We start from the raw sequence: 13,539 nt of genomic DNA on the forward strand, positions 1-13,539 counted from the left end.
ATATCTTCTACTTGCTGCCCGAGGTGGAAGTGGGCCAAGAGGTCTGTGGAATGACAACCATGTCCCCCACAACACTCTCCTTTAAGTTTTCCCTGTACCTGGGGAAACCTTCCACAGTAGAAGGAACAGTTTTGAAATATCCCAAGATAAGTTTAGAAGTCAGGACTGAAGAGAGATGAGCATTGATTCCTCTAATGAGGGCTTAGGAAAGCCCATGTTATTTGGAGGCCTGTGTCCAAGCTTGAACTGTTCCCTTGATTGTCATTAGAATCTCCTGAATTTAACTAAATATCCTCTCTTTATCCCTTGGCACACATAGTGGACTAATGACATGAATACTTGACACAAAAACCCCTTAAAATATTATGCTTTAGTAACTTCTAGTTAAAATTTTATTTCATTTTCTTTATTGGGGCCAAGGTTCAGTTTTGCCATTTGATTGTGAAAACTCTGTGTATTATAAATTACTGGGGGCAATTTTTAGTATAATAAACCCACAACTTGTGACTGATTTGTAAACATACCTAAAAGGCAGAAAACAGATGCAGATAGTAATTCCATAATCACATACAAGCAAGTAGCCAATAATTGTTGCCTGGAGGTATTCCAAGGTATGAAAATGTCTTCCTCTGAAGTATAGTTGATTTAAATATCATATTAATTTCAGGTGCTACACAGTGATTTGCTATTCTTATAGATTATACTGAAAAACCTTTAAATTTTTTCCCTCTTTAGGATACATATACTTGCAGTATGTTGCAAGAAACCCCTTGCAATAGTTTCTAATACGCATAAAGTTGAAAGCTCGTCTACATACATATTTTTGATAAATCCTCACGAAAACCTCATGGGCATTTTATTTCCCTTAGCTACTTTAAAGATTTCTTGTCCTGCTATTTTATCACTAAGCATAGTTCTTTAAAAATATGGAAACCCCTCTAAAAACTCTTACTCTCTCAATACTATATGTCTTCTCATATGTTCATATCACTGTGAATATAAATATAAATACACATATATATGAATATATACATATGTGTGTATGGATTTCATCTTAGAATGGCCTGAGGAAATACAGGGATTTCGGATAGCATAGGATCAGGACTTCCCTGGTGGTCCAGTGGTTAAGACTCTGCTTCCACTGTAGGGGGCAAAAGTTGGATCCCTGGTTGGGGAACTAAGATCCCCACATGCCAGGCAGGGAGGCCAAGAAAGCAAAACAGTAGAACATATGGTTTCTGGTGGCGTGTGTTCCTATATGTGTGTATATGGAGTCCTCCATGACATAAGGCAAATTGAAACGAGTTTTAAAACAAGCCAGTCACCTCTGCCCTTTCCCTTGGCATCTATTATTCACATTAGGTATTTCTAACACAACCATTGGGGCTCCCTGGTGGCTCAGACAGTAAAGCATCCCCCTTCAATGCAGGAAAGCTGAGTTTGATCCCTGGGTTGGGAAGATCCCCTGGAGCAGAGAACAGCTACCCACTGCAATATTCTGGCCTGGAGAATTCCATGGACTGTATAGTCCATGGGGGGGTCACAAAATGTGGGACATGACTGAGCGACTTTCACCATATCCATAAAGTTATCCTTAATTTTCCTTTGCCATATAAAAGGCATGATTTAATTCTTTCAGCCAACACTCACACACATCATCCGTCTTAGGCAAATCTTGGCACTCGGATTAAGCACCCAGTCAACAGCAGACTGAACACAGACACTTGAGTGCCGTGAGGGGGAAAAGCGACATTTTGCTTCCACCCCAAACAAAGCTATTATATTTACCTTCTACTTTGAAGATAGTAAAGTGCGGTCGGCAGTGGAAAGAACCCAACGCGTTGCCTGCGCAGTTCATCCAGAGCCCCTGGTAAACCCAAGTGGCCGTTATCACCGAGGACGCTCTGGTGGTTACTTTCCACTCATTGGACGCGGTGGCCGCGACGAGAGCGCCAAAGCCCCCGACGCCGAACACCAGTGCCGAGATCTGAGCCCTGGACATGTCGCTCAGGCGTCTCCGGGGACACTGTCCGGACAGATGGCAGCCGTGGTCTAGGCATGCAGCGGGCACAACCCGCGTGGACCAGCGTTGCAGCGAGTTAATGCGGGTAGGTGACAGCGCTTCATGCTCGGATGGCTGGAGGAAGGACCGGAATTTAGGATACAGTTTGATTTACCGATGGCATTTTAGAAGTAGCCAAAGACGATCTTTCTACACGGGTATTTACTAAAACTTTGTAGACTGATTCTAAAGGTTTTGAGTTTGCAGATTTTTTTTTTTTTTCCTGGCTCCGTAGTTAATGCTTAATTTTCTGTTAGTCTGAAGCTTAACGAACCATGGAATGACCAGATATTACAAAGTACAAATTATACAGTAACAGTAAAGGCTTACTTGACCCATTGCTTTAATTTTGTGTGTTTCTGAGTCTTACATAAATGGAATCATTGTGTTAGGTTTCTTCTGTAACCTATTTTTTTCCACACATTGCATTTGTGAAGTTTATCTGTGTTCTGGAATGTAGCTATAGTTCATAAATTATGAGAGCAGAATATAGTATTTCATTAGATGAATTTTGCTGGGTTATAGAGATCCAACCAGTCCATTCTAAAGCAGATCGGTCCTGGGTGTTCATTGGAAGGACTGATGCTAAAGCTGAAACTCAAATACTTTGGCCACCTCATGTGAAGAGTTGACTCATTGGAAAAGACTCTAATGCTGGGAGGGATTGGGGGCAGGAGGAGAAGGGGACGACAGAGGATGAGATGGCTGGATGGCATCACCGACTCGTTGGACATCAGTTTGAGTAAACTCCGGGAGTTGGTGATGGACAGGAAGGCCTGGTGTGCTGTGACTCATGGGGTCGCAGAGTCAGACACGACTGAGCGACTGAACTGAACTGAACTGAACCATCGTTTTGAATCAGTACTTTCAAGATACAACTCATTTTTAGTTGACTTCCACTGTTGTTTTTGAGAAACTGAGAGCCTGATTTGTCATTTCTCTGTAGATTAATCTATGTTTGGCTGGATTTAAGACTGCTTCTTTGGTTTTGGCAGTTTCACTAATTTTCTAAGTGTGGATTTTTCTTTTTTAAATCTTCTTTAGGATTTACTGATCTTCTTGAAACTGATACTCTTTCATCAGTTCTGGAGAACTGTTAGTCCTTTCTCTAGAAATCAACTCTGCCCCTATCCTTTATCTCCTTCTGTGACTCTGATAAGATGTATTTTTTACTTTGTTCTATATCTCAAACTCTCTTTAACATTTTTTACCTCTTTATTGCTCCATGCTGCATTCTGGGAATTTTTTTTCAGACATATGTTCTGATTAAAAAAAATTTATCTTCGGCTATGTAAAACTCTTAAAAAAAAGTTTTAGAATTTCCATTTTATTCATCAAATCTGCCTATTTCATTTTTTCAAACCTCTTGTTCTTTAGTCAAAATTCAGAAGCCATATTTTATTTTTTAATATTAGAGGTGTTTGTTGTTTATTTTTATTTATTTATTTTTGGCTGTGCTAAGTCTTTGTTGCAGCATGGTTTTTTTCTCTTGTTGGGGTGAATGGGGGCTCCTCTCTAGTTCTGGTGCATGAGCTTCTCATTGTGGTGGCTGTTCTCGTTTCAGAGCACAGGCTCTAGGGTGAGAGGGCTCAGGAGTTGCAGCCTCTGGGCTCGGTAGTTGTGGCTCCCGGGATCTAGACCACGGGCTCAGTAGTTGTGCATAGACTTAGTTGTTCTGAGGCATATGGGATCTTCCTGGATCAGAGATAGAACCCATGTCTCCTGCACTGGCAGGTGGATTCTTTATCACTGAGCCATCAGGAAAGTCCCTAAAGAGGCTTATTTTATATTCTGTATCTCACTATTCTCATATCTGTGTTTTTTTCAGGTTGGATTGATTTTAGTTTTTGCCTAAAATTTCTAAAAGTTTGACTCTCTTACTCATGGTGGTTTGTTAAAACAGGTGCTTTGTAATTTGTAACTGTGAGCTCACATTCCTTGCAATTTTACTCATGGAAATGAAAGGCAGGAAGGTAGAGAGGCAGGAAGGAGGGAGAGGAAGGAGGCAGAAGAAAAAGGATGAACACAGCCTAACTTGGAAGAGCAAGGAATAGACTAAGATTTCCTGGGAGGCAGAAACTCTAGGTGGGTCAGGGGAGGGAACTGGGAATACAGTGAGGAGGGTAGGAGTGTGCCCTCTGCTGGTAGCTGCTGAGTGGTGCAGAGAACACCAAGTCCCCCTTCAGGCTGCCCTCTTCAGTGCAACGTGCTGACTTGTCTCCCAGGACAAGAATTTCTTTCGTTTTTGCAGGAGAAGATAAGGTAGAAATAGGAACTGCTGGGCATCTGACAGGAGATTATCGTTTGATTGTGGAAAATAGACATTCAGTCACTTTCTTCCATCCTCCTCAACCCCAACAAAAAAAGCTGAAAACCTGGAATTATTTGTGTCCCTGGGGATGAGAGGATCCACAGCAAACAGGACATTCAGTGTTAAAATCTGGACCATCTGAGCAAACCAAAAGTGTTCATCACCCTGCTCTGAGTAGCTTCCTCTTTCTGGGAATAAAAATAACAATGGATGACATTTATTTAGCACTTTTCTCTGTGCTCTACATGTCTTATGTCATAATCTTCATACTAAATTAGTAGGGAGGCATTTATGATATAATAAAATTTATGAGCCTGGAAGAGTTCACAGATTTCCACCCCCCTTCAAAGAAATCTCTTTTTTCTTCTTTTTAATTTGTTCTTTCATTTTTTTTTTTTTTTTTGATGCACACTTGTACTTCTCCCTTTGAATCACACTGGAAAAAGAGGCATCTTTTTCCATATAATGCATATATATGAATTATGCATTCATAATAAAATGCTCCTTGCAACCCCTCTTGCTCCTGTGATATACTCCCCATTTCCATTTCTATCTGCATGTGCATTTCTTGCTCCTTCAGTGAGATGATTAAAATAGGAACACAATTTTCTTTGAGTATATGTGATTTACTGTCCAAAGAAAAGTAAAGAAGAGAAGAGAGAGAGAAAAAAATCGAAAGCTCTGTTTTCACCTCAGTTCAGTTCAGTTCAGTCGCTCAGTCATGTCTGACTCTTTGTGACCCCATGAATCGAAGACCTCCCTGTCCATCACCAACTCCTGGAGTTTACTCAAACTCATGTCCGTTGAGTCGATGATGCCATCCAGCCATCTCATCCTCTGTCGTCCCCTTCTCCTCCTGCCCCCAATTCCTCCCAGCATCAGGGTCTTTTCCAATGAGTCAACTCTTCGCATAAGGTGGCCAAAGTACTGGAGTTTCAGCTTTAGCATCAGTCCTTCCAATGAACACCCAGGACCGATCTCCTTTACCATGGACTGGTTGGACCTCTTTGCAGTCCAAGGGACTCTCAAGAGTCTTCTCCAACATCACAGTTCAAAAGCATCAATTCTTCTGTGCTCAGCTTTCTTTATAGTCCAACTCTCACATCCATACATGACCACTGGAAAAACCATAGCCTTGGCTAGATGGACCTTTGTTGGCAAAGTAATGTCTCTGCTTTTGAATATGCTACCTAGGTTGGTCATAACTTTCCTTCCAAGGAGTAAACGTCTTTTAATTTCATGGCTGCAATCACCATCTTCAGTAATTTTCGAGTCCAAAAAATAAAGTCTGACACTGTTTCCACTGTTTCCCCATCTATTTCCCATGAAGTGATGGGACCAGATGCCATGATCTTCGTTTTCTGAATGTTGAGCTTTAAGCCAACTTTTTAAGCCAACTCTCCTCTTTCACTTTCATCAAGTGGCTTTTTAGTTCCTCTTCACTTTCTGCCATAAGAGTGGTATCATCTGCCTATCTGAGGTTATTGATATTTCTCTTGGCAATCTTGATTCTAGCTTCTGCTTCTTCCAGCCCAGCATTTCTCATGATGTACTCTGCATATAAGTTAAATAAGCAGGGTGACAATATACAGCCTTGATGTACTCCTTTTCCTATTTGGCACCAGTTTGTTGTTCCATGTCCAGTTCTAACTGTTGCTTCCTGACCTGCATATAGGTTTCTCAAGAGGCAGGTCAGGTGGTCTGGTATTCCCATCTCTTTCAGAATTTTCCACAGTTTATTGTGATCCACACAGTCAAAGGCTTTGGCATAGTCAATAAAGCAGAAATAGATGTTTTCCTGCAACTCTCTTGCTTTTTCAATGATCCAGTGGATGTTGGCAGTTTGATCTCTGGTTCCTCTGCCTTTTCTAAAACCAGCTTGAACATCTGGAAGTTCATGGTTCACGTATTGCTGAAGCCTGGCTTGGAGAATTTTGAGCATTACTTTACTAGCATGTGAGATGAGTGCAGTTGTGCGGTAGTTTGAGCATTCTTTGGCATTGCCTTTCTTTGGGATTGGAATGAAAACTGACCTTTTCCAGTCCTGTGGCCACTGCTGAGTTTTCCAAATTTGCTAGCATATTGAGTGCAGCACTTTCACAGCATCATCTTTTAGGATTTGAAATAGCTCAACTGGAATTCCATCACCTCCACTAGCTTTGTTCATAGTGATGCTTTCTAAGGCCCACTTGACTTCACATTCCAGGATGTCTGGCTCTAGGTCAGTGATCACACCATCATGATTATCTGGGTCGTGAAAATCTTTTGTGTACAGTTCTTCTGTGTATTCTTGCCACCTCTTCTTAGTATCTTCTGCTTCTGTTAGGTCCATACCATTTCTGTCCTTTACTGAGCCCATCTTTGCATGAAATGTTCCCTTGGTATCTCTAATTTTTGAAGAGATGTCTAGTCTTTCCCATTCTGTTGTTTTCCTCTATTTCTTTGCATTGATCGCTGAGGAGGCTTTCTTATCTCTCCTCGCTATTCTTTGGAACTCTGCATTCAGATGCTTACATCTTTCCTTTTCTCCTTTGCTTTTGGCTTCTTTTCTTTTCACAGCTATTTGTAAGGCCTCCTCAGACAGCCATTTTGCTTTTTTGCATTTCTTTTTCTTGGGGATGGTCTTGATCCCTGTCTCCTGTACAATGTCATGAACCTCCATCCATAGTTCATCAGGCACTCTATCAGATTCAGTCCCGTAAACCTATTCCTCATTTCCACTGTATAATCATAAGGGATTTGATTTAGGTCATACCTGAACGGTCCAGTGGTTCTCCCTACTTTCTTCAATTTAAGTCTGAATTTGGCAATAAGGAGTTCATGATCTGAGCCACAGTCAGCTCCTGGTCTTATTTTACTGACTGTGTAGAGCTTCTCTATCTTTGGCTGCAAAGAATATAATCAATCTGATTTTGGTGTTGACCGTCTGGTGATGTCCATGTGTAGAGTCTTCTGTTGTGTTCTTGGAAGAGAGTGTTTGCTATGACCAGTGTGTTCTCTTGGCAAAACTCTATTAGCCTTTGCCCTGCTTCAATCCGTACTCCAAGGCCAAATTTGCCTGTTACTCCAGGTGTGGGTCCCAAATCCAGTAGTGTCAAATTGATCCCGACAGTTTCCTAGATTGGCCACGAGATGGCGCCATGCACCGTAAGACGCTATGGCTGCTGCTGCGCAGGCTGCTTTGCAGGCTTGCATCCGATGGAGGACTGGCAACCTTGACAAGGGATATAGACAGAACGACAAACCCCGGGAAGTGAGTGAAGGCTGAGAACGTGGAGGCAATGCAGAGTAGTGGCGGGAAATGCAGACTCTGGGATCAAACGGCATCAAAAAGCTTCCCAGTCCAAGCTCTCCCACTTTCATTTTTCTGTGGACATTTGCCTACTTGTATGTATGTATATATATAAAGGAAGAAGTAGCTTACTGATTATGTGTGAAAGCCCACAGTCTTCATGGAGACCAGGGCAGCCTGTGGCATAATTTAGTTCAAGTCTGAAGTCCTGAGAACCCAGGGAGTCAGTGGTGTACATCTCACTTCAAGGACAGGAGAAGATCAGATTGGAGGTCAGCTCCAGCGGTGAGGGAAGAAAAAAAGGAGGGAATTCTCTGTCTTCTGCCCTGCTTCTAGTCAGGCCCTTAACAGGTTGGATGATGCCCATTCACAATGCGGGGGTGGGGTGGGGTGGGGGGAATAATCTTCAGAATCCACAAATCCACTGAGTCAAACACTGATCATCCAGAAATGCCCTTGCAGACTCAAAGGAGTGAAAATGAACTTTACATTCCATGTGCCATTTGACTGTGGATATTTGCCAACACACACAACACCAGATTCTTTTTTCAGGGCAGGTGGAATGTTGAAGGAGGGAAGCAGAGAGAGAATTGAGGACTGGGTCATCATGGTGGGTCTATCTACCCAGATACTGTTGAGTTCATCTCCTGGTCTCTGCAATCCCTTCTGTTCATCTCAGCTCCACCTCCATCACTCAAGCCAGGTTATGAGTGTTTCTCTTCTAGAAATACAGTCCTAGTGAGCAGAGAAGCCCTGCTTTCACTCCAGACTCACCCAGAATTAGTGTTTAATCTGGGCACTCTGTAAGCAGTCCAGCTGACGTCAAATGAGGAGATACATGATGTAGTTATGTTTCAACAATGGTGATGTTAACTTGATTTCAGCTTTCTCCACTGTAAATGTATTATTTCCCTTTCAAGGCTTATTTTCCCCTGGCCAATCACCAAGTCTCAAGTCTAAACCACTCAGTTTAGAGTAACAGTTTAGGGGTGTTTTCTGGGGGCTCAGGTCAGGAGGGTGTGGGTGTCTGAAGGAGAAAATGCTCTGATGCTATTGGCTCCTGGATCTAGTGTGAGCCTGGGGCTCCCAGACAGTTCAGTTCAGTTCAGTCGCTCAGTCATGTCCGACACTTTGTGACCCCATGAACCACAGCACGTCAGGCCTCCCTGTCCATAATCAACTCCCGGAGTCTACCCAAACCCATATCCACTGAGTAGGTGATGCCATCCAACCATCTCATCCTCTGTCGTTCCTTTCTCCTCCTGGCCTCAATCTTTCCCAGCATCAGGGTCTTTTCCAATGAGTCAGCTCTTTGCATCAGGTGGCCAAAGTATTGGAGTTTCAGCTTCAACATCAGTCCTTCCAATGAACACCCAGGAATTATCTTCTTGCAGTCCAAGGGACTCTCAAGAGTCTTCTCCAACACCACAGTTCAAAAGCATCAATTCTTCAGCACTCAGCTTTCGTTATAGTCCAACTCTCACATCCATACATGACCCCTGGAAAAACCATAGCCATGTCTAGATGGACCTTTGTTGGCAAAGTAATGTCTCTGCTTCTTAATATGCTATCTAGGTTGGTCTAACTTTCCTTCCAAGGAGTAAGTGTCTTTTAATTTCATGGCTGCAATCACCATCTGCAGTGATTTTGGAGCCCAGAAAAAGAAAGTCAGCCACTGTTTCCACTGTTTCCCCATCTATTTGCCATGAAGTGATGGGACCAGATGCCATGATCTTTGTTTTCTGAATGTTGATCTTTAAGCCAACTTTCTTACTCTTCTCCTTCACTTTCATCAAGAGGCTCTTTAGTTCTTCTTCACTTTCTGCCATAAAGGTGGTGTCATCTGCATATCTGAGGTTATTGATATTTCTCCCGGCAATCTTGATTCTAGCTTGTTCTTCCTCCAGCCCAGCATTTCTCATGATGTACTCTGCATATAAGTTAAATAAGTAGGGTGACAATGTGTAGCCTTGACGTACTCCTTTTCCTATTTGGAACCAGTCTGTTGTTCCATGTCCAGTTCTAACTGTTGCTTCCTGACCTGCATACTAGTACTATGGAATCTCAGTCCATAACTTAAAAAAAAAAAGCAAAACAAAAACCCTCTCCATTTCTTCTATATAACATTTCACCATTTGGGTATATAATCTTCATCAATATCGTATCAGTATTTCATTGACTTTTTTACTTTTGGGGGCGGCAATTGCAGAGGTTTCTCATATACCCCCTGTCCTCACACTCCATGGCTTCCCCACTACCAACATCCCTCACCAGATGATACATTTGCTACAACTGACGGATCTAGACTGACCCATCATAGTCACCCAAAGTCCATAGTTTATATTAGGATTCACTCCTGGTTTGCATTCTGTGAGTTTAGACAAATGTATGACATTTCCATCATCATGGTATCATTCAGAGTATTTCCATTGTCCTAAAAGTCCTCTGTGCTCTACCTGTTCATCCCTTACTCCCATCTCCACTCTCTGGCAACCACTGATCATTTTACTGTCTCCATAGTTTGCCTTTTTGTCATACAATTAGCATTATACAGCATGTAACCTTTTCATACTGACTTCTTTCACTTAGTAATGAACATTTATGATTCTTCCATGTTGTTTCATGGGTTGGTAGCACATTTTGTGTGTGTGTGTGTGTGTGTGTGCTGAATAATTCTCCATAGTCTGGATGAACTAGGTTAATTATTCACTCACCTATTGAAGGACATCTTGGTTGCTTCCAAGTTTTGGTAATTATGAATAAACCTGCTATATGTATTTTACAGATTTAAAATTTTTGTTTCTCTTCCTTCAAAGTTAAACATATAATGAACCATTACTTCTAATATGCATGCAAACCAGACTGAATAGTTACCTCCTTTCATTTACTTCATGCTTTCTCTATATTTACATTAGTTACATTATTTTTAATATTAACATATTCATTTTTTCCATCTTCCATTTACTTTGAACAATTCAGAGAAGTGTAATAAAACACACAAATAGATCTACAAAGAAGTGTCATCACAATACAGAGATGGTTGTTCTATGGAAACTGAACAAGTTGACTGATAGGCAGAGATGGATGGCAATGCTTGATAGTCAATTGCTGGATGAAAGTCTAAATTTGAAATAAGAATAGTGATTTGATGGTAGCTGAAGAAAAGTTGCAGTCCTATAGGACACACAGATGTGTACTAGAAATAGTCTGGCTGTTTGTTTAAACAGTAAAATCTTGTCACCTGGACATTGATAAATGATAACTGACACACACATACTCACCAATTGGTAAAAGGGAGAAAACGTTTGGCCCAGAATTTGGTCTTTGTTTACACAGTGGCATTTCTCACAGGATACAAGCAAGTTGTACCGTGTAGTTTAATTCTGAACTTTGCATGGATACACGACATGGGGTTAAATGTACACTTGCAGACAAGCTCATTTGAAGACGAGGCACCTCGGGTTTTCTGACCGAAACTCCCAGCTTTGGGCCAAAGGCCAGCTGCCCCTTCTCATTTGCTTCTTATCCAAAGCTACTGCCTTATCTTGCAGCCACGGAAATATGACATGAACTATAACTTAAAATTTTTGTAATAGTCATGTTAAAAAGTAAAAAGGAACAGGTGAAATGGATATTAGTAAGATATTTTTAAACCAGTATGTTCACAATAATATTGTTTCAACATGTAATCAATGTGATAAATCATTAATGAGAGAAAAATATTTTTATACTGTCTTTGACATTTATTGTGTTTTGTATACATATAGCATACCTCAGTTTCGACCAGATGCATTTGAAGTCCTCTAATGTGTTGCACAACCCAAGGTTTACAGTGTTATTAGTTAGGACTTCTATGGATGCAAGGGAGTGAATACATTTCTCAGTAATTAGAAGGATGGTTTTGGTAGGTGTCTTGGTTTGGGTTCCCCAGTAGCAGACTCTGAGACAAGGATTTGAGTGGAAGTAGTTTATTTTGGAAGTGATCCCAGGAAAACACATTTAGGGAGTGGAAAAGTGATATACAGAAGGGAAGGAAGTCCATAAAGAGTGTGTTAATAAGCAAGTTACAGCTTGTGCTACTGGACTCCTTCTTGCTGGGTCATCATGGGAGAGGGAATTGCTTCAACTGACGGGCAAGGCACTGGGGTATTTATCCACCACCTCCCCATCGAGCGGTGGTTGAGGGTTGAATCCAGGGGTTTTGGCTTGTATTGCACATGGCCCCAGGGTGCTTGACAAGAATGTCAGAGGATAGTGCCGGGGTCCAGCCCCGGTGGATCCAGGGATTTCGAAGGGGGGATGGCTTTGGTGATCAGGATACGATAGAATTAAAGATATAAAGATTGGTTAAATAAGGATAGCTCAGTAGGGAAATTCAGTGGAGAAAAGAGGCTGAATAACTTGGTTTACGTGGAAAGCTAATAAAATTCCAAGGCAAGGAATTTACATCACCTACATAGGCCGCAGGTGTCCTCCCATTCTCCCGAAGGAGAGGAGACACTAAGGCCTCCCTGGTCAGATCTTAGAAGCTCAGGCATAATTAGTAGGCTTGACGACCCTCCACGTTCCAGATGGGAATTCAGCCAGAGGTTGAGAGAAAGAGTGGCATGAGGAAACCAGTCTTTCTGGGAACTGATCCCATTTCTTTATTTTCCAGGGTCTGTTTTTATACACTGAGATGTTATACAAAAGTCACACGGGGTCAGAAGTCCTGACTTTTATTAACTTCAGGTGCTTTATACAAATGTATATGAAGATCTTAGGGGTGTTACATCATCTTCTGGCCAGGGGGCCTGCTAACAATTTATGACCCTCTCCTTGTGACAGCAGTCAGTCAACCAGAACACTTATTTCTCCAGGAGTGATTATGTTTAAAACAGACGCCACCTTCTGAAGGTACCAGATAAAGTTACATTCCTATAGGGTGAGGGTGTAGTGGGTTTTAATTAAGGAAAGAATTTGCTTAGCCTAAGGTCTAACGTGATTAATATCAAAGGTTAATACTTATTTCTTCTATATATTCATTAATGTGTATAAGGGCAGGGGATGTGGGGTCTTAGCAGCAAACATTGGCTCAACAAATGAAAAAACCCTTCACCAGTACAATTCTAATCAGCCCACTATACTATACTAATAGTTTTCTAACTTCTCTGCTGCTGCTGCTGCTGCTAAGTTGCTTCAGTCATGTCCAACTCTGTGCGACCCCATAGACAGCAGCCCACCAGGCTTCCCCGTCCCTGGGATTCTCCAGGCAAGAACACTGGAGTGGGTTGCCATTTCCTTCTCCAATGCACGAAAGTGAAAAGTGAAAGTCAAGTCGCTTAGTCGTGTCTGACTCTTAGTGACCCCATGGACTGCAGCCTACCAGGCTCCTCCGTCCATGGGATTTTCTAGGCAAAAGTACTGGAGTGGGGTGCCATTTCCTTCTCCAATGCACAAAAGTGAAAAGTGAAAGTCAAGTCGCTCAGTCGTGTCTGACTCTTAGTGACCCCATGGACTGCAGCCTACCAGGTTCCTCTGTCCATGGGATTTTCTAGGCAAAAGTACCGGAGTGGGGTGCCATTGCCTTCTCCTAACTTCTCTAAAGAACCTGTTTTTAGAAGGTTTAAAGTGTCTCATGCCTCTCACAGTTGGGAGGCTGTGAACAATCACATGTGGCCGGACAAATCTGTCAGGCAGGCTAGAGAACCTTCAAAGGAGTTTGTAGGTTGAAACACTCCTGTCACACCCAGGAATTATTATTAACTGGAGCTCTAAGTTAACTCTTTTTCAGAGAGAGGTGGTGGGGGACAGCCCCCCATAAAGTCAGAGGTGTAGATGAGAGCACAAAGCAGTAAAGTAGGCAGACTCTAGTTTTTGGGGTAGATGCTCAAG

At 42.0% G+C, this 13,539-nt stretch overlaps 1 protein-coding gene and 1 long non-coding RNA gene across 2 annotated transcripts in view; one reads left to right on the top strand and one right to left on the bottom strand.

The window, feature by feature from the left end:
- CLDN10 (claudin 10) overlaps window positions 1-2,230 on the bottom strand; it is a 105,507-nt gene extending 103,277 nt beyond the window's left edge. The window contains exon 1 of the mRNA XM_006074279.4: window positions 1,789-2,230. Coding sequence (XP_006074341.3) covers window positions 1,789-2,002 — 214 coding nt within the window. The 5' untranslated portion in view covers window positions 2,003-2,230. The remainder of the gene's footprint in view (window positions 1-1,788) is intronic.
- The window catches only part of LOC123328963, a 47,819-nt gene that overhangs the window by 29,306 nt on the left and 4,974 nt on the right, over window positions 1-13,539 (top strand). The window lies entirely within an intron of this gene.

This window comes from Bubalus bubalis, chromosome 13 (genome assembly GCF_019923935.1).
Source record: "Bubalus bubalis isolate 160015118507 breed Murrah chromosome 13, NDDB_SH_1, whole genome shotgun sequence".
NCBI lineage: Eukaryota > Metazoa > Chordata > Mammalia > Artiodactyla > Bovidae > Bubalus > Bubalus bubalis.